Source organism: Neophocaena asiaeorientalis, unplaced genomic scaffold (assembly GCF_003031525.2).
Source record: "Neophocaena asiaeorientalis asiaeorientalis breed wild unplaced genomic scaffold, Neophocaena_asiaeorientalis_V1.1 scaffold612, whole genome shotgun sequence".
Taxonomy (NCBI): Eukaryota; Metazoa; Chordata; class Mammalia; order Artiodactyla; family Phocoenidae; genus Neophocaena; species Neophocaena asiaeorientalis.
Genome location: NW_020171815.1, coordinates 549,582 through 571,482, shown reverse-complemented (window position 1 = coordinate 571,482; position 21,901 = coordinate 549,582). Strand labels below are relative to the sequence as shown.

At 37.8% G+C, this 21,901-nt stretch overlaps 1 protein-coding gene across 4 annotated transcripts in view; it reads left to right on the top strand.

The window, feature by feature from the left end:
- PDE1C (phosphodiesterase 1C) overlaps positions 1–21,901 on the top strand; it is a 273,423-nt gene that overhangs the window by 168,991 nt on the left and 82,531 nt on the right. For all 4 annotated transcript variants that reach the window (XM_024737279.1, XM_024737251.1, XM_024737260.1 and 1 more), the window contains exons 6-9: positions 2,170–2,286; positions 4,227–4,367; positions 14,500–14,600; positions 17,112–17,240. In XM_024737279.1, the coding sequence (XP_024593047.1) occupies positions 2,170–2,286; positions 4,227–4,367; positions 14,500–14,600; positions 17,112–17,240 (488 nt within the window). The remainder of the gene's footprint in view (positions 1–2,169; positions 2,287–4,226; positions 4,368–14,499; positions 14,601–17,111; positions 17,241–21,901) is intronic.

Sequence of the window (21,901 nt, the reverse complement as noted above, 5' to 3'; positions counted from 1 at the left end):
CATGCAGTGTTTCCACAGGAATGGTGCTTGGGCCAAATTTGCTAAGAAAGGAAGAATGGTTTAAGGTGCTTGTTAAAATGCAGATTCCAGGCCACAAGCCAGGATTCTGCAGAGCCCTCCACCAGCGAATCGACATTTTTTTCTGAGTACCCCAGGTGGTTCTAAAGAACACTGAAATTTGAGAATCACAGCTAAGCCTTCCCAAAAATGAGGGGCTGGAGTGAATGTCTATCTCACTGTCTGTATTTACTCATCCTTCTGTTTCTCTAGACTTAATATTCAGAATAAATCTTGACTTTTTACTATGATAATCTCTTGATTTCCAGTGTTAGAGAGCTTTTCTCTTTTTCATTCATTCCAGTGAAGAGGATTAAAAATTGTCAGATATGACAAAGGGTTTTCCTATCTACTGAGTTGTCAATGGACTTTTCTTTAGGACTATTGGCTAGACAGTGGCTGTCATGACATGCCAATTACAGTAGCCAAGGTGAAGCTTTAGGTCTTGGATTAATCTTAAATGACCCCACTGTCGATGGCCTAGGCCCTATTGGGGTATTTAGGGCATGAGGCTTGGGTCACAGCATGTATTCATTGAGTTTACAATGTCATTTGTCAGTAATGGTATCACCAAGGGGTGTCAGCGGGGTTATTATGTGGTTCTGCTACCAGTTGGCATTAGACACTTCATCTCTCTGAGGTTGCCATCTGTGAAACTGGGGAAAGTGATACCCGTTTCTAGAGTTGTGAGGGTTTGCAAATGTGTATCAACACTTCCCACTGTGCCTGGCACAGAAAATGTCCTTAATACTTGTAGCTATTTCTTTAGTTATTATAATGGAGGAGAAATTATTGAAGCCTGAGGTGAGGTTACCACCAAGTGTGAATTGAAACAATCTATTTGAAACCCTTTTGGAAATGTTTGGTTTCACCTATATACAATTTGGTTTTCCTGTGCCTTGGCATCCATGAGAGAGACTGTTCATGGTCTTGGGGTTATCTTGATGGTTGGGATATTTGGAGAGGGACAGGATTGGGATGGATAGATGATGTTGGAATGCAGTGAGGGCTGAGGTTGGAGTCACTGGATCCAGCAGTTCCTGAGAGCCAAGGTCTCTTCCAGGGGACCATCTGACACGTAGCCTGAACTCAATGTGGTCTCATATGGGTCCTTATTGTCACACTCATGGCAGCACACTTTTCTTAACCACTGAAAGGGAGACTCTTGGTACACTGAGAAACCAAATGACTATTGCTTTAATTATTGCTTAAACACATCTTTGTTCATAACACCCACAAGTAGCTAGTTATAAGTCAAAGACACATCAGACAGTGTTTTGGAGTCGCTATTTATGGACAAATAAGGCTTTGAACTTCAGGAGCAGTGTGTGAGGAGTGTGTTCAGCTTAGCTCTTAGTTTTACTTTTTCAGTAAAGTGACTTACAGATTTGAGAGCTCAGTCCCCAGATCAGTGACTCCAGAAGTGGTAGCATTTTTCCATCCTGTGAAATGAGGGCTCTCTCCTCGGTTTCAGCTCAGCAGTTTGGATTGTTGAGGTGACACATTATTTTGTGATCTATATGCGTGTTTCTGAACACTTTTAAGTGGGTTAGCATTCTCAATGATGGACTAAGAGGAAGTCAGTAGATAGTATCATGGGGCTTGGGAGAAGTTTAGAGTAGGGAACACCCTAGGTTATTGTGAAATCAATTAAAATTTTGGAATTCGGCAGAGATAGTAGAAGGTTAATGGAAAGAGCCTGAGTTTAGGCATCAGTTGAACATGTGTTCATGTTTTGTCCTTAGCACTTGCTTGCCATGGGTCTTAGGGAAATTAGGTAACTTCTCAGTTTTCTCATCTGTAAGATGTGACTGATCATACCTACCACTTAGAGTTGTCTTCAGGAAAGATTACATGTTTATCACTGATCAGAATGGTAGGTACCCAATAAATTATAGCTATTGTTATTACTAATAAAACTATTGAATATTTTATCAGTAAATGCTATGTAGGACTGCCATATTGGAAACAGTTTGAGAGTGGAAAGGGTATTAGAGTCTTAGGCTGTGAATACCCAGGTGAGTGCTGTGAGCTAACTCCAAAGTAGGGAGATTAGTAGCTGTGTAAGTGGCTACCAACTGATGAATTATTTCTCTCCATCCTCTCCTGTAGGATGTGGACAAGTGGTCATTTGATGTCTTTTCCCTCAATGAAGCCAGCGGGGATCATGCACTGAAATTCATTTTCTATGAATTACTCACACGCTATGATCTGATCAGTCGTTTCAAGGTCAGTGTCTAATTTAAAAAAAAAAAATGCACACATTTGTCCATACTTGCATGATTTGGGGGCTAAGACCAAGAGGATCCTTTTAATGTAGACTGAAAACTCTCTGGGGTGACTTGGGAAGCATCATCTGGACAGCCACTGCCATGAACTCCTCTGTGGTGGGAACTTTTCATTACTCCCTTGTCTGGTGGGCTCATCAGCAGGGGAGAGGCTGGAGCTGCCCATTTAGATCCCAGTCGTCCTAGAAGTATGGCTGGAAGCCTGAACCAGCAGAGCTCCCCTGCCGGCTCTGCCCACAGATCTCATTTCAGCGAGACTTCGTGTGCTAATGACCACCACCAGCAAGGAGACAGGAATGGAGACAGAGTGCACATCTGTTATCTCCAAAAACTTCTCTTTTGGCCACTTGGCTCAAATTCACACAGATATTCTCAGTTATCATCTGTGACAGATCATTGGTATTTCCCAGCCATTCATGCTTCACATTAATTCTTCACCTTTAAGTAAAGAGCATGAATCGATTCCAGTGTTCCACCTCCTCGGCCTTCTAATTCCACAGGCTCTGGAGGTGGCGTCCGGTTCTCCAGGGAGCTTGAGCGTCATCTGCTGGCATCTGTCATATCATGCCAATTACATTTCTCTCATCATATGGATGAGTCTCCGGAAAATGCAGGTCTTTTTCTGTATAACATATTCATTTCTCTGGGCAGCATGATTCTTTATCACTTTCCTAAGGACTGCACATTTCAGGATATCTTTCTTACATAGCCATAAGCACTTTATGGCAGTGGTCCTTAACTTCTTTTGCATCAGAAACCTGCTTGAAGATCTGACGGCTCCTCAAGACCTCAGAAGAACGTTCCTGCGCACATGCACACACCTTTACCTAGCATTTCAGTGGCTCATAGATCTCCAAAGAACAGCCCAAAGAACCGAGGTTCATTGGATCTTCATTTTGTAAAATGATAATGAATTCATCTCTCACATCTAAAAGGCTATATTTAAATTTTAAAAATCCACAAATAGTAAATATGGAACAATGTGCCCAAGGGAGAACATAGTATGGATTCTCATGAAGCACTCTAGTAGCATTGTCCTCATTTTTTCTTACGAATGTGATTTCTAGTCTCGTGGAACATACACCCTCTCCTTTTCCCCCATTCTTGTAATTGATAATTTACCCCAAACCAAGGAATTGATCCAGAAAACTATACAATGAATGTTTTCCGAGTCTCCTTATGTTGTACAGGCATTCTGCACTTGCTTACTTTCTGCCAAATAGGAAACGAAGGTGTGTGTGTTATACTATTTGAGACAGAAAGCGGCTAGGATAACTGGAAGTATTTTTCCAAATTGCAAGGCACCAATAATAAATTGCCAAGTAATAAACACAAGAACACAGCTTGTTTCTGTTATAGAACAGACTATCACTTGTGTTATGGGTTTTTTTCCTCACCTGTCCAGTGTACACATCACTCCTTCTAAAGGGTGCAGTTTTCAGAAGGCGGTGGCTTGTGTTTGTTTGCAATCATTTTATAGCTTAAGATCTTTGTGTACTTATGTTTTCCCACAAGTAAATGAGATGCTGCATAGTATGTGTTCATTTATTTCTCAGGAAATAAAGACTTGAGCCTTTGCCTGAGAAATAAATGAGCACCTACCTTTTTGCCCTCAATGTCCTGAGATGATCCTGTGTCATTACCCTGGGCCTCTGAACTGGAGAACAAAGTACAATTTGCAGGGTGGACCAGGGACATCCTGTTAGATTTGCAAGTTATCCAATACTTTGTTCAGTGACTTTTATTAACTTAGAAAAGTTCTAATGTCCTCATATGATATCTTACGCCTTCAGAAAGAGGCAGCTAGAGTACCTTAGACTTTTGCATGGTCACTCAAAGCTGCTAAATCACTAGCTAATTAACCTTGCTGCTCTCTTTCAGATCCCCATTTCTGCACTTGTCTCATTTGTGGAGGCCCTGGAAGTAGGATACAGCAAGCACAAAAACCCTTACCACAATTTGATGCATGCTGCCGACGTTACACAGACTGTGCATTACCTCCTCTATAAGACAGGAGTAGCAGTAAGTACAGATAGAAACTCTTGGATTACATAAAAGATGTGATAATGATTTATTTTGAATTGGAGGCTGTTTCTATTCTGATGAGGTTGAACCCACAAGAAGTGCATTGTTTCATGGACTTCCTATTCCCCAATAATTATCTAACCAATCGTGGAAAGTCTTGGGCTTCCTTATTAACTTTGAATTTTTCTCCATCTTGGACTTGATGAAAGAAATATCTGGTAGTGCCTTGTATCCTTACTAGGCTATGGCCAAACTAAATATAATTTCTATAACTAAATATGTATTTCCAGATATGGAGAGTGGTACTATTAATCTCTTGCTATGGTCAGTTACAATGATATCCATGCATATTGAAATCGTACTGAGTATACTTGGGAACCATGCTGTACACAGTTAGCTTTTGGTTTAAACCAGTAGATCTTTTTCACAAGGACTCTGTTTATTCTCATTTATGTGCATTTGATTTTTTTGAAGCTAAGGATTAGTCTTTACCTCTAACCATTTGGAATTTTCATGTTTGTTTTGAACGTTTTAGCTCTTTAGATATTTTTGAATCTCTGTTCTATAATTCATTGCATTAACAGACCTACTCAACTTGGTTATCTGTGCCTTTGCCCTCTTTACCTTAATATAAGCCATTCATTTTAAACGTATAGCTGTTAGTGACAAACAGCTGGGTCTCTATAGTAAATAGAGACTGTGACTTTTTACTTTGAAATCTTCTGAATTGACGTGGAGATAGACATTGTTCGGGGGTGTGGTTATTAATTAACCCATAAACCCAGTATACATTTGTTATCTCTTTCTGCTAGAGCGTGTTGAGAGGCTTGGTCTAATATGTCATATTAAATATGGAATAAAGTGGGAGGAGTGTGGGCTCTAGAGCTAGATATAGTTGCATATAAATCCTTGCATAATTACTTATTAGATTTTGTGACCTATGATAAATTGCTTGAATCTCTGAGTCAGGATTTCCTCATTTCTAAAATAGTGAAAAATATTCTGTCTGTAAAAGTACTGTGATGGTTAGGAATCAAGTATCAAAAGTATGAAGTGCTCTGTCTCATAAAGGAAGCTCAACAGTTAGGAATTGTTGTTATTAAAGATTTCCCCCAAACCTCTCAGCAGTTTTCATTTTTTCCTTATTGTAAAGCTGATTTCTTAAAAATATCACTTAAAGAGCTGTTTTTTAAATTTTAGAAACACTACATAGGAAACCTGTTTAATATGATAGTTTTTGCCCAAAATTTAGAGCAAACGTCATAGTTAATGGTGGTTCAATAAAAGCATGGAGCAAAACAGGGATGCTGATATTAATATTGCTAGTGAGCATTTTTCTGGAGATCTCAGTCAGTGCAATATGGTATCTACAAAAGTTGAAGAAGCATCCTATGAAAATAATTTGATCATCTCCTTTAAAAAAACAACAAAAAAAGCCAACTATAAATTATTAGATCATATAAAAGGCCTCAGTAAGATATGGATAAAAAGCTGTCTTATACACTGGAAATTAACAAGTATAGTAGAAAAACATACATTCCCAACAGTTATTTAAAAACCTATAAATTACGCATGAAGAACTTCAAAATTAATGAAAAGGAGACTGTAAAACTAAGGGTACAAAAATAATGTTTAAATAAGTGAAGAAATACACCATGTTTTTAATGGAAAGCCTCAGTATTAAATAGAAGTCGATTTTCCTCAAACTAATGTTTATAGATTCAAAGCAATACCAATAAAAATTCCAGTAGGGTTTAACATAAAACATGATAAGCTGAGTCTAAAATTTATGTAAAATAGATATTTAACAACCTTAGAAAAAACAGTTTTGAAAAAGATAATGTGTGTGGTGGGGTAGTTCTTACTCTACTAGATGTTAAAATATCTGCTGAAGCTATAGTAATAAAAACAGTGTGGCATTTGTGCAAAAATAGACAAATATATCAATGGAATTGATTGGAATTTTAAAAACTGAACCCAAATATTTATTGAACACTTTTTATGTGCCAGGTACTTCTTTACAGGATGAAGATACATTGGTGCTCTTACAGAACGTGCATTCTAGTGAGAGGTTACAGATAGAAGACAAATGAAAAAGTAAACAAGAAAATATCACTAGTGTTCTGCAGAGTATTAAAATAGGGCACCCGCATAGGGAAAACTGGGAGTTTTATTAGATAGTGAGGAAAGGCATCTTTCCAGAAGTAATGTTTAATCTGAGACAGTTGTGATTTTAGGCTTGAGCCATGCTAAGAACTGAAGAAAGTATGCCAGCTGAATTAGTGCAGGATTAGTACAACGTCCCTCGTGACTAGAGGGAGTCAAAATGTATACACTTTCATTTATAAAATAGACAAGCCATGGGGATGTAATGTACAGTATAGTGACTATAGTCAATAATACTGTATTGTGGATTTGAAAGTTGCGTAGAGAGTAGATCTTAAAAGTTCTCATCACAAGAAAAAAAATTCTATAACTGTGTGGTGTGGAGACTTACTGTGGTGATCATCTTGCAATGTGTACAAATATTGAATCACTGTGTTGTACACCTGAAACTAATGTAATGTTGTACGTTAGTTATACCGCAACTTAAAAAAAAAAAAGTCCCTCGTGAGAGAACAGCTTTTCTACATTCAAGGAGCAGTAATAAAGTTGGAGGAGAAAACGGGAGTCAGACCAAGTCAGCTTTGTAGGCCTGGGTAATGAGTTCCAGTGTTATTCTAAGTACAGTGTGAGGCAACTAAAGAGTTTTGACAATGGAATGAGATGATCTGATAAAGACTAGACAAGGATTACTGTGGAGAATGGATCTTGAGGTGGCTTGTTAGAAGAGATACTGGTGAGATAATGGTAGTTTGGACTAGGAAGGACATTGCTGGGATATAGAGACCAAAAGTTCTGTTTCTGAGGTAGAGTTAAAAGAATTGGGTGGTGAATAGGATTTGGAACACTAAGGAGAGGAATCAAGAGGACATCTTAGATTTTGGGTTTGATAAACAGGGTTGATGAGAGAACCTGGTAGCAAAGCAAGCTTTAGGGGAAGGGAAGTCAAGAGTTTTGATTCAGACATGTTGAGTTTAAGATCCTTATTAGATATCATTGTGGAGATGTCAAGCAGGAAGAAAACTAAGGAGTCTAGAGTTCTGGAGAAGGGTCAGGGATGGACATGGAGATTAAGCATTCAGGGGCATATCAATATTATTTAAGAACATGGAACCAGATGACGTGATATAAAGAGAGGGCATAAATAGAAAAGTAGAGGGGCTCTGAAGTGAGTCTTGGAGCAGTTCTAAAGTTTAAAATGAGGGTAAAGAATTAGAGCCAACAATAATAACTAAAAAAGTATGGCCAGTAACATTGTACAAAACCCAAGAGAGTGTGGGGTTGTGGACACCAAGGAAAGAAAGTGCTCCAAAAACAACTGTGACTTATGTGGAACATGCTGAAAGTTCTAGTGGGATGAGGACAGAGAAGTGACCACTGCCTTTGGTAACATGGAAGTCATTGGTGCCCTTGTCATGACCAGTCCCAGTGGTTTGGTGGGGATGGAACATGGACTGGAGTATAAGGACAGAATCGCAGGTGAGAAGGTGAGGACACGTCTATAGAAAACAATATTAGAGGGAAAATAACTCAGTTCAAAAAATGGGGGACAGTTCATTTGGAAAAAACATACTGTTTTTGTCCTACTTGAAATCATTCACCAAATATCAGACAAATGAATTAAAGATGTGAGCATAAAAATTTGATTATATTAGAAGAAATTATGAGGATATGTGTATAGCCTTGAAAAAGGAAATCCTTAAGTAAGCCTCAAAACATGAGTTATATAACAAAATATTGATTATTTTGAGTACATGGAAATTAAAACCTTCTGTAGAATAAAAAAAATCACCATAATGAAGTAAGTACTTGAGGAAAATACATAGAGAGCAAGGATTAAGATCCAGATTATATAAATAAATCAAAAAGAAAATGGCACAAATTCCGTGGAAAAATAGGAGGAAACACATTGACAGAGTTAAGATTCTCCTATTGTAAAGTCTCTGGCATGGGCTGAATTTTGTTCCCCCTCCCTCAAATTTATGTGGTGAAGTCCTAATCTCCAGTGCCTCAGAATGTGACTTTTAAAGAGCTTTTAAAGAGATAATTCAGGTAAAATAAGGTCATATGGGTGGGCCCTAAACCAATATGATTGGTGTCCTTCTAAGAAGAAGGGATTAGGACACAGACATGCATGTGTACTGAGGAAAGACCTTGTGAGGATACAGAGAAAAGCTGCCCCTCTGCAAGCTGGGAAGTGAGCTGTCACCACAAACCAACCCTTCTAAAACCTTGATCTTGGACTACTAGCCTCCAGAACTCTGAGAAAATAAATTTCTGTTGTTTAAGCTGCCTAGTCTGTGTCATTTTGTTATGGCAGTTCTAGCAAACTAATACAGTAGCAGAGCCAGGATTTGGTTTCCGTCTAATATTTAAATACAAAATATAAAAATTTAAATATTTAGCCATGCTTCTGCAATACTGGTGGTGAAAAAGAACCCCTTATATTCTTACACCTCAGTATCCTCATGTGGTACTTCAGAGTACTGTGGTGAGGATCAAAATGGATGTGAAAATGTACTTTGAGATCATCTGTTTGACATATCTTTAGTTAATACCTACTGTGTACAGTGTACTATGGAGATCTAAAGGTGAATCATACACAGCCTTTTTACCCCCTAGAAAAACTCTCAAGTCTTTATACTAATGCAAGTTATCATTACGTAGATGTTATATCATAGCAGCCAATGATCATGGTGTACTGCATACTATTCTTAAATGAGCTCATTTGCCATTTGCCATTGAATTTTCATTATCAATTCAGGCCGTATTCAGAATAATTCTTAAATATAGAAACTACTTCCCGCCCACTCTCTCTTGGAAACGCAGCTCAAAACAGGCTTCTTTCATTGCAAGCTTACGAAAACAGTAGGAAGCATTCTGATGAATGGAGAACATATTGTTACGCTAACCTTTCATTACAAACCAAGCCGGGGAAAATGCTCGAAATCATTTCAGCTTTATAAACTGTAAGACACGTAGGGGATGAAAATATCCCATTGATAAAGTGATGCCTGGCCTTCAACATCAACAGTATTACTCATTGTAATCTGTTTATATTACTCATTATTGCCTAGCTAAGATGCCTAGGAGATGCTTGAATCTTTTCATAATGATTTTGCTCACGTCTAAGAGAAAATCCTTGAACAGAATTAGATTGAAGAGTTGTTGATTGAATAGATATGAATCAGACTCTGAGCTCCAGTCTGCTTTTGAGTTAGGTCAAAAGATTCCAGACTCCAAACCTGTCCTCTGGCCCTTTCATTGCTTTTATCAGGCAAGGTGCTGTTAATTTTCCCTTTGCTTATTTTTTTTTTAGAAGGGAGAAGCTGTGTATCTTATTCTTTTGATCATATATGGCATCATTGTATTTACAAGGGAAACACTAAGGACATTTATCTAAATGGCATCTTGGTGCTAAGTAATTTTATAAAGGTTGTGGTCAGTAGAATTTTGGCCCCCATGACGTTTGCCCTCTGATGTCACACTTGTGAATAGGTTACATTAGATGGCAAAAGGGATTCTGCAGATACAGAAGGTTGCTAATCAGAGGGCCTTAAACTAGGGAGGTTATGCTGGATTCTTCAGGTGGGCCCAGTATAATCACATGAGTCCTTAAAAGTCAAGAGATGTGACAGAAGAAGGGTGAGCAGGACTCAATCAGCTGTTGCTTGAAGATGGAGGACCCAAGTGGAAAGTATGAGAAGGAAGTGAATTCTGCCAGTACCCTGAATGCACCTGGAAGTGGATTTTCCACAGAGCTTCCGGGAGGAACACAGCCTGCCAACACCTTGGTTTCAGCCTTGTGAGGTCTTCACCAGAAAATCCAGCCTCATGGTGCTGGCTTCTGACCTAGAGAACCGTGTGCCAGTAAATGGGAGTGTGTGCCTTACATTTATGGTAATCTGTTAAGGGAGCAATAGAAAACCAATAAGAGTTGGAAACAGATTACTAAAGAAACTCTATCATTTACCCATCGAAGTCAGAACTTGCTAATAATGTCTCCACTAGCAATGGGGAATTATCCATGTCTTTTCCTTCAGGTTTTCACTGCCCACCACGTGTCCCCCCACAACCCACATACATGCACAGCTTGCTCTCCTGAGTCATACACAGCAGAATTCAAAGTCTACCGTTACCAGTTGTCAAGGTATCCCTGTCATTGAATTAGTTGTAACACTCATATTTTGTAGGTAGGGAAATTCTGGATAGGATCTGTGACTTGTACTTGTCACAGTTTGATAAATCTTGAATAAAATTCTCACAGGACTTAGATTTCTGACATTTTATGGATGGTCATAAAACCTTCGGGGTTCATAGTAATAATGAATTTGGAAAAGGCAAGGAAATCTGAGCTATATTAAAATATTAAATCCCATTTCCCTCAAAATAGCTTCTCCCACTTTCTCTGTTTCTATTAATCCTGCCATTTAATGCCACCCACCATTTTTTCTTTCCGCTTAGGCTAGGAATGTCACGGTCATCTTGAATGCATTGTTTTCTTTGACTGCAACCTCTTCCTGCCCCTCTGCATTCAGTGAACTGCTCAGCTGTAAGGATTCTACCTCCATACTGTCTGTACATTCTATAAGGACTTTCCAATCCAAAAGTTCAGCTCTTATTTCTTTCCTTTGTGTTCTCTGCTCTTCTTTCTCCCTTTCAGTGGCATGCTGACCATATTACTCTCCTGCATGTAAACTTCACTGCCTAATGAACCTGGTTTGTGTTCCTTTGGCTTTTAATGCCTGTCATCATAGGGCCCTAATCAACCCTCATTCCTGCTCCACTAAAGGGAATCATTTCCTTACTGGTGATGAATCAGCTTTTGCCACTGGGACTTGCTTCATTGTTCATTCTGAAAATGCCCAATTCCATTCTTGCTCAGTCCAATCTTCATTATGGTTTTATTGTTTGTTGTATGTTCATTTAATCATTTGTTGGTTTTGGTTTGTTAGAAGTAAGTTACACTTAAGATAGGATTTTGTCAGTATATTTGGATAAGGACAGGAGTTACACTGCTGTTTGTGAGAACTGTGATTATGTAGTACTTAGACACTTCTGCTGGCTGGGCTGATGCTCTGTGATTCAGATTTATTTAGATGGTACACTGTCTCCCATTCATGATCTTATTTTAACATGTTAAATTAACTTAGCATGAACTTGGAAAAAGAGATACATTGGTACTTGGGAGTGGGTAGAGGGAGTTGGGGCAGATGGGTGGGGACAGGGTGTTGGGGAAGAAAAGCAAAACATTGCCAAAATGAGAAAAGTACATATGAATGGATAATATCAAGAAAACTTGTAATATAAAATCATACCCATGTAATTTTATGAAGAATTGAGTAAACACACGAACAATGACCCAAAGGAAACGTGACTTAAAAATTATAAGTAAGAATTCTGGAGTCAGAAGGTGTGGCTTGTCTCAGGACTAGCTCTGAGACCTTGGGTAAGTTACTGAACCTCTCCCAGCCTCAGTTTTGTCATCTGTGAAATGTGGATGACAGAGTACCTACCTATATGGAGTTGTATATATTGTATGAGTTTCTATGTATAAATAAGCCGACACAAAGTGAGCTCCCATAAGTGTTAACCCTGATGAGGGTGATGCCCTTTGCTGCTTTCAGAAGAGTTTTTCATGCAATCTGCACTTATTTACCCATCTCTTTTTAATTTAATTCTGTTGATTTTTTTCATCTTATTCTGTTTTCTCCTTGTGTCTTTCTGCTCCTAGTAATACATCAATTTGTATTTTGTGACATATTATCAAGGATTCCAAAACATTTCCTGACATTTCATGCTAGATTCTGCTAGAAATCTTTTGTTTGTTTGTTTGTTTTTGTTTTACATTTTCATAACATTTTAACACTTAATAGAAGCTATGTACAATAATTTTTCTATTGTATCTTACATAAGATAGCCACTACAGAAATTTACATAGGTAAGAAGTAAGATGGATGGTTAGGGAGGGCCCAGTCCTGTGAGCTATTTTCTCAGAGGCTATAGGTCAGAGTTCATTGAGGGGAGGGGCTTCAGATTACCCAATTAGGTGAGAGGTGAGGAAAGGCTAAAACACAGGCTGCTAGACAGAGTTATCCAGCCATTGGTCCATCAATATCCCAAGACTTGGGAAAGAGCATTACACAAATCTCTCTCCCCTTAAGTAAGCACAGTGCCAAATACTGTCAATCCCAGCAGCTCTGACAGGAATCACCTATCTCTCTTCCTTGCCTAGAGTGGGAAGACATCTACAACTTTTAGACACTATTGGTCCCTTCCCCCAACATTTAGTTTTGACTGTAGCACTTGATAACCCAGAAGAAAAACAAGGTAGTCTGGGTTGTCCTTTAGTGAGAGACGGTCAGAAATACTTGTTTATAGAATTTGAAATACAAATCCTCCAAAGTCAGCCTGCTCCCAAAACAAGCTATCAACTGACAGAAGTGGGTTCTGGCTTCCCATCTGCAGTAGCCACTCCACTTTGAGGCAATGGCACAGAGGCGTTCTCAGAATGGAAATCACTTTTTTAAATGTAGTTTTCTTCCTGAGTTATTTCTGTGCTCATTCTTTCCTTAACTCTGAAGTCTTTTTTTCATAGGTTGTATGCAGTTTATTTTTCCCTTAGCCATCTTCAAAGAAGGTAATAATTTCAGTAAGTTTCTTAGATGAAGATGAAAATTAGTAATAATTGGAAAAAAGTTAAAGTGAGAATTATTAAAAATTGACCTGTTCATTTTTAAATCATTTTGTTAATTTAAATCAAATAAATATATTTTATTCACTAATCTTTAATTCAGTACCCAGGCTGCTTTCTGAATTCTTCCAATTTAGGTACCCATGTTTGTCTTGCATTATCCCTGCTCCTGTCTAAGACTTCTAGTTTCATTTCTTTAAAAAGAAATGGGAACATAAAGATTCTCATGAAGAAAACTGAGTGCAGAATCTCCCTAAATTTTTATAATTGTTTTCTGCTGTTTCCCAGTTGTCACACCTATTATGATACCAGTTCTTTTAGTGACTGCAAAGCATTGAACTTCTATGGACATAACTTTTTGTATTCACATTTTATTGGTTTAGGTTATATTTTATTACATAATTATAATAATAACTGCAATTTGTTAAAATTGGGTTTGGGATAAACCACACTGAAACTTGGAATCATTAACTCAACTAGTACAAAAGTAAGCAGGGATACCAAAGGGTGAGGTGAGAGTGTGGAAGCTCCATCCTGTGGGCATTGAGCAGTATGGTTTACAGAAGGGAGGGGAGGCATCAATGAATCCATAGAGTCTTTGAAATGGAAGTCGATTGAGGGAGCTTCAAACACAGCCGTGGTTCTCAAACTCCAGCATGTATCAGAATTATCTGGGTGGCTTGGTAAAACACAGACTTGTGTGCTGCAACCCACAGTTTCTGATCCAGTGGGACTGGAGTGGGGTTTTGCATTTCTAACAACTTTCCAGGTGATAACTAACACTGCGGTTCCAGGGAACACAATTTGAGGACCGCTGAGCTATAGCCAGTTTTGGTGATGTGGATGGGGACAGGTCTCTTCAAACATCAGCTTGCACAAGGCAGAAGACCAGATGTTATCTTTCCATCTGTCTCTACCTATCCTCCTTCTAGTGGATAGGCATTAGGTTTTCTGTTACTCTTAGTTTTTGGTATTGTGTTGAAGCAAATTCTTTTTTTTTCTCTACTTAGAAACTTCATTTGGAATTTGGGAGAGGATGCAGTGAGGGCTGTTAAAGTTTTCATGTTCATTGTTTTTTGCTTCTTTGAAAAAATAAAATAAAAACTACTAGTTAGCTCTTTCAACGGTGCTGGGCATGCTGTTTTCAAATCACACATCCTCCAATCTCCCTACAGAAGGAAAAAACCCCATTTCTGTCTGTCAGAAAATGTGTGTTTGGCAATAGCTTGCCAGCTGCAGAGAGGAAAGGCAGCAATGTGGGTGTGTTGTCAGCAAGCTGAAGACTTTGAGAAGGAGACAGATTATCTGATTGCTCTGTAATCTCCCTTTCAGAACTGGCTGACAGAGCTGGAGATCTTTGCTATAATCTTCTCAGCTGCCATCCATGACTATGAGCACACCGGAACCACCAACAATTTCCACATTCAGACCCGGTGAGGATGTTGAAACCTTTGGAGAAGAGGCGAGAGGGGGCAGGGATAGAGTGTTGAAGTCAGAGGGGTGCAGTCACCTTTCTTTTGCATGGTGGCTCTATTTTGAGTTTCTGAAAAACTGAAATTATAAATAAGAGATTAGACCCGTCAGCTTCAATCAAAACTTAAAGAAGCCATTTGCTCCTAATTCTCCTATGTTATTCACATTAAATATGGATATCCTTTTCTTCTCTATTATAATGCTAGCTATTTATGTATGTATGTACTATGCATACTCTACCCATTTCTAATAGGAGGTGGAACAGTTTCCATAAAGGTGCAGATACCATGTAGACTAAATCACTGAGGACGGGCAAGGATTGGAGTGAGTCTGTTGACATTAACAATGGCAGAGCCATCTTACCATCTTACCTCTGGAATTCTGGTGATGCTCTTCTCATCCTCCCTGATTTCATCTCTGCTCTGTTCAGTGCATATGTTACTCCCTCGCACAGGGCTTGGGGAGCTAGGTTGTCTCATGTAGGCCACTTTGCACCCTCCGTAAGGAACTTCACAGGTAGACACAAACCTCTGTGGGGATATTAAATACAGGTCCAATTGCCTGCCTCTGAACCTCTTGACTGTAACAGGCATCACTAATTGATTTTGGTATTTTTTTTCTTAACGAACTGCAGATTTATCCTTAGTATTCCTCTCAGCACAGAATTCCAGGCAAGCAGTACAGTCAGCTGTCATTTCCATTTAGGATGAAACCTTGTCTGCCTTCTCCGGGTCTAAGAACTTAGCTTCTCTTAAGACAATGATGTGGAACTGGAGAGACTCTGACAGTAGGATTAATTGGGTCTTGAGGTAGGAATCAAAAGAAGCTAGAATTGGAAAAAGGTGGTGAGAGACAGAGAAAGAATATAATGGGGAGGGTTGAGAGTTTAAGGCTAAATACTTGCTGATTTCACTTGAAAAAAGCAGGTGCGCACTCCAGATAAATTTATGTTCGTTAAGTCATTCCATACATTGTTTAACGAAGCCAGCACTTAATTATGGGGTACACGAAAGAAGACGATATCGACAACATCGTCTTATCTCTGCTCAGAAGGGGATTTCGGCAGAATGGAAGCGGACAAAAGGACCTAAGCCACGTGCTTCATCTTCTGTCTCCTGCTTCCTCACAGAGTAGTTTTGGCTGCTGTGAAGCAGCCTTCTGTAGTTCTGTTGCAAGGTCTTTGAATACAGGGATTCCACAGAGCATCTCTGTTTAATGGATATCTGCCAGTGGAACCTTTGCTCTGAGGAAGAGACAGCCGTGAATAGCACCTGCTGAAGGAAGAGAGGTGGCTGGAACAGAGTTGTACATGGATCTTGCCTGGAGACCAGTGTCAAAAGTAGTCACGACTCAGGGGGAAATGGTTTAATTACAGGAGTTGGAAAATAGCTTAATGTCACAAAATACACATCAGTTGGTGCCTTACTTACTCAGCGGATATAAGATTAGATCCTTCACCTCGGGATTTGCTTGTTTTGTGTTCCGTCCATTGGAATGGAAAAATGCCAGAGGGTTCAGTTGAGCTTGCTTTGGAATGAAATTTAAACATTCGCCTTCTTTAAACTGAATTTTATCCAAAGCATCTCAGCCTGTGAGATCCCTGTTTAGGAAACTAAATCTGTGACCTGGTTCTTTGCCCTTTGATGGACAGACTGTTAAGCCTAACACTTTAAAGGTATGCTAAATATATCCCAAAGTTTGGCCAATGACAGGTGGAAGTTATCTTGGGGAGAAATGGCTCAACTGTCAGAAGACATTACCTTCATCCCAGCGCTGCCACTTAGCCACTGTGGGTCTCTGTGAACTGTCACTTTATATCTCTGGGATTTAGCCTCCTTGATGAGAAATGAATAAGCTCTAACGATCTAAGGTTTCATTAAATTAAATATATTAAAATAGTATTCTGCCCTATGTTTGGTGTCATTCAGCTGTTTGAGAAAGCAACTAACAATTGTCATATAACCCTTCCTCAATTTCCCATGTATGGCTTCTGCATGGCAAAATTTTTAGGTCAAGCCACTAACGGAAGAACTTGAAAACTGTACCTGCCAGGTGGTATGTGTTCAGAGAATTACAACTAAAACAAATATAAACACATTCCCTCATTGAATAAAATAAAAAGTCATTCCAGAAAATATAAGGACGTTTGACATGACCCACATTTTTAAAAATAATCACCTTTGCCACTACTGCAGGTAGTTGAGATCTGCTTACAGAATAGTTTTTAGAGAGTTCTCAAGTTGGATATCACATGTGAAATAACATCCACATATTGACATTAAAATACTCTACGTACATCTATTGATAATTTGTAGTGTTGGTGTTAGCTTTTTGGTCGATATAAATGGCATGGGGGCAAAGTTAATTGCTAAAATAGGATAAAGAGATGGTGTATTCTACCTTTAGGAGAGTTACCTGAAAAATCTCAGCTGTTCAACATCCTAAATTATTTTGCTTGGCTTTCCTCTCAGGTCTGACCCAGCGATTCTGTACAACGATAGGTCTGTTTTGGAAAATCACCATTTAAGTGCAGCCTATCGCCTTCTGCAGGAGGATGAGGAAATGAATATTTTGATTAACCTCTCAAAGGATGACTGGAGGTAAGGAGGAGCTAAGAGAGAGATTAGGAGGCTAGGAAAGGAGCCGTGAGGATGGACGGAGCATGCATCTTTTGAAGAAATAATACTCTGTTTGAAATTGTTATTGCTGTTTCTTTCTTTCTCTATCTCTCTTCTCTTGCTTGACACAGATACTCAAATATATTGTAGGCACCTTGGGAATATTTGCTGTTGGTTACCTTAGGAAACTTGTGTTCTTTTTATCTTACCTTCTTAAACCTAAATTTCATCAATTAACTTTTTTTTCACCTTATATTGGATTGGACTTCTTTAAAAAATCTTTCAAAATTTGCTAAGGAAATTGACGCTTTAAAATAATCATGGGCACTTAATTCTGTCGCCTAAGTGGCACTGTGTGTCTTTGAATTTGGGCAGACCTGAGTTTGAATGTGAACACAATCATTTACTAGCTGTGTGATATTTAGGAAGTTACTCAACCCCTTTATACCTTTTTAAAATTTAATTTCTAGAAAATAGATAACATTTAGCTTGTAATTTGGTTAGGGTAATAATACATGATATAATGTAGGATATATAGGGTAATAATACATGATATAATCCATTTAAAATGCTTAGCACAGTTTGTGACACAGATCCTTGTAGCCTGCAGATCCGTAATATAGGTGAAGGTGTTTCAAAGCTTGTAGGCAAAATCACTTAAATGCTTAAAAACTTCTGAATCTACTGTGATGCAAATAATACTTATATTTTAATTAAATGATCAGCTGTTTATTGAGTATCTCTGTACCATTATGCAAGGATTCACAGAAATAAGCCATTCTGAACAACAAATCTGAAACTAATTTTCAGTAAGAGTTGGCTATTAGTTGCCATGCAACTCTAGTTCATTAAAACAGAGAGGAATATTTGGCTTGAATTTTGCTGGAAAATGTTAGATTTAAGCAGCATCTAAAAAATGCAGAGCATTTCAGTTAATCAATGCAAATCTTGTAGAAAAAGGAGCCCTCTATCCAATTTAAATGTTTGTAAAAGTATAATAAAAGATTTGAATATGGCAGAGAACAGCTTTACACATATTCAGATATATCCCTTTGATCCCAGAGGAAGGAGAGAGAGAGGGAAAATTGGGTAGAAGCATCCTAGATCTCCGTGCATCCTAAAAAATGTTCAGCAAGGCTGTCAAGAAATTCTTGAGACAAAGTCGGCCATCAGAGGAGTCCCATGTCTCCCAGGAAGGGATGCCCTCAGTCATTGGCTTGGAGCAACCCATGGGAAGCATGGCCTTGGGCAAAAATGGCAATAGTTTTCAGAATATAGTAGCTGAGGCCCATAGCCAATTAAATTCCTGTAGTTGGTGGTCTGTGTGGTATGTTCTCATGGCCACTGTCCCATGGTAATTAAAATATGTTATTAAATGGCTGTATAATATTCCATCTATGGAAGTCCCATAATTACTTTCGAGTGTGTGAGTATGGGTGTGTTCGTGTGTTTTGGTTATTATAAAGAATCCTGTAATGAACATCTCTTTAATGTATTTTTATGTGTAGAATTAATGGATCAAAGGATGTTTGTTGTTTTAAGGCTCTTGTTGAACTTTGTCAAATTGCTTTCAGGTAATGCACTAATATTGCTGGCCTGTGGGATTTGTGAGCACATGGGATTTATGGCTGGATGGGCATAATTGCCTCTTAATCTATTTTGAAAGCATAGATATGCAACCTCTGTTATCTATATTTTTGTTAAGGGTTTTCTATTTCTGCTTAACTATACATTTGTCAAAATTTAGCTTAGATTACTTGTGTTTCCACTCTGCTATGATCATAAGCCTCGTTCAGTCTGCTACTGTGTTAGTGAGGCTGGTTTCGGCAATATCTAAACCCAGAATCATTGCAACAGACCAGAGTATATCAGTTCACACTGGAATACACTGATATTCACCAGTGCAACCATCCTAATTATGTATCATTAGCTCTGCATTCTTATTGGTGGGTATTTGTGAAGTACTAGTTTGAATAATTTGAATACTACCTCTGACCAAAGCAAGTTGTAAAACTGAGTGATCCAGCAAAACTTAAGTGAATTTAGTATAAAAAAAGTCAAACTAGTTACTTGAAAAATATAGTTTAATGAAATCTGTTTATGTACTAGCCTTATATATTTGTGTTTTTTATTCAGCACTATCTTTACTATCTCAAAGAGAGAGTGAAATGTAATTGATTTAGAATCATGGAACATCTCAGGTACAGGAACATTCTGATTCAGTGGAAACTTTATAATTATAGCCCATAGTGCCATGCTTTTTTGCTACTCCTGTTTTTGAGGATTCTGTAGGTTAAGAAAAGATTGTAGTTGATGTAGCTTAAGTTACATAGATTTAGTGTTCTATTATATTTTCATTTAAGGACAGTTTTTAAAATATTCTTTTATTATTTTATCATATTTTATTAATGTTGAGATACATTGCTCTAAGACAGTGGTATTATCTCACAAATAAAATATTAACTTATTATTAAGGGCTCTCAGTTAAGCCCATCAACCCAAAGACAACATATGTTTAGTATCCTATGTCTTTCTAGGAAAGCAATTTAATATCTGATAGATTCTATTTGGATACATAAGTGCATTAGACTTTTAGGACCTTTATAAATGAATGTATTACCAGGTATTTACTGCATTTCAAAGTGGAAAAATATGGAATTCCACTTTGGGCAGGCCAAATCAGCTACTGATAAAGCAACTCTCCTGCAAATAAAGCTATAAACTATGGACAAAATACAAAGACACAAATAAGCACAACCTCCAATGACGTGAGAGCTGTAGAGAGTAAACAAAATCACACAAATTTTGGAGATGTGTTAAAATTTGGAGAATCTGACAGGATGAGGTGAGTGTGACGTTTTGTGTCTTTACTCTGAAGGCAGTCTCAGTCGAGGCAACACTAGATGGATAAAACTATATTTATACAAAAACCTCCACTATGTTTCTGGCTAGAGAAACCAGTGTAGGAACTACCAGAGCTGCTAGCAAGTGAATTAGAACTCCATAAAAGAGATTGCCAAATAAGGGAAAACTTAAATTCTGCGACAGTCTCAATGACAATACAAAGAGCAGGAAAATGTGATTTGTTTGCAAGGGAAAAGACAATCAACAGATGCAATCTCCAAGATGAACTGTTGTTGGAATTATCAGACAAGAACTTTTAAAGCAGTTATTATATTTATGCTCAGTGAGGTAAAGGAAAATATGCTTGTAATAAATAAAATACAGTAAAATTTAACCAGTGAACTGACAATATAAGGAAGAGCACACAGAAATCTTAGAACTGAAAAAGTAAAATATCTATATTGAAAATTCACTGTATTGGCTTAGTAGCAAGTTGGAGAGGACAGAAGAAAGAATTCAGTGAGCTTGAAAAGATCAATCCAAAGTATCAATATTGAAGAAGTAGGAGAAAAAAAAGATTTTAAAAAATGAGCAGTTTTAGGGACCTGTGGGACACTTTCAGGTGGTCAAACATAGGGACAGCTACAGTCTCAGAAAGACAGGAGAGAGAGAGAGAGAGAGAATGAGACACAAAAAATGTTTGAAGAAATAATGGCTGAAAACTTTCCAAACATGGTGAATGAGATAAATTTATAGATTCAAGAAACTCAGCAAACTTAAACAGGATAAATTCAAAGAAAAACATACCTGCATGCATATTATAGTCAAACTGCTAAGAGTCAAAGATAAAATTAGAGAAAAACGACACATTACATTCAAGGGAACAATTTGATTGACTTTGGACTTTTCATCAGAAACCATGGAGGCCAGAGGGCAATGGAATAATGTCTTTAAAGTGTTAAAAGACACAACAACAAAAAAGTTGACACGAATGCTATGTCCCATGAAAATATCCTTTAAAAGTGAAGATGACATAACATTATTTTCAGATGATGGAAAACTACAGAAATTTGCCACCAACAGAGCTGCATTTTAAGAAATGCTAAAGAACTACATGATGACAGTATTTCGCTTAATTTATTTAGGTCCTCTTTAATCAGCAGTGTTCTGTAGTTTTCAGTGAACAGGAGTTACACTTACTTTTTAAAGTTACTACTAAGTGTTTTATATTTATTTTATTTATTTTCCAATTGTTTGCTGCTAGTCTGTGTGTGTGTGTATAGATATATATCTATATCTCCATCCAAGGCATTCAATGGGGAAAGGAAAAGCTTTTCAACAAGTGTTGTTGGAACAAATGGATATCAATATGAAAAAAAGTTTGAGTATTACCTCACGCCATACTAAAAATTTACCTTGAAATTGATCATAGACCAAATATAAAAGATTAAAATGGTAAGACTTCCAGAGGAAAACAAAGTCCTTGGGGTAGTTGGAGGTTTCTCAGATAGGACCCCAAAAAGCATGAAGCATTTAAAAAATTGTATTAAAATTTAGATTAACATACAGACACTATTATATATAAAATAGATAACCAACAAGGACCTGCTGTATAGCACAGGGAACTCTACTCAATATTCTGCAGTAACCTATATGGGTAAAGAATCTGAAAAAAATGAATATATGAATAAGTATAACTGAATCACTTTGCTGTACACCTGAAACTAACACAACATTGTAAATCAATATACTCCAATGAAATTTTTAAAAATTATATTAAAATTTAAAACTTTTGCTCT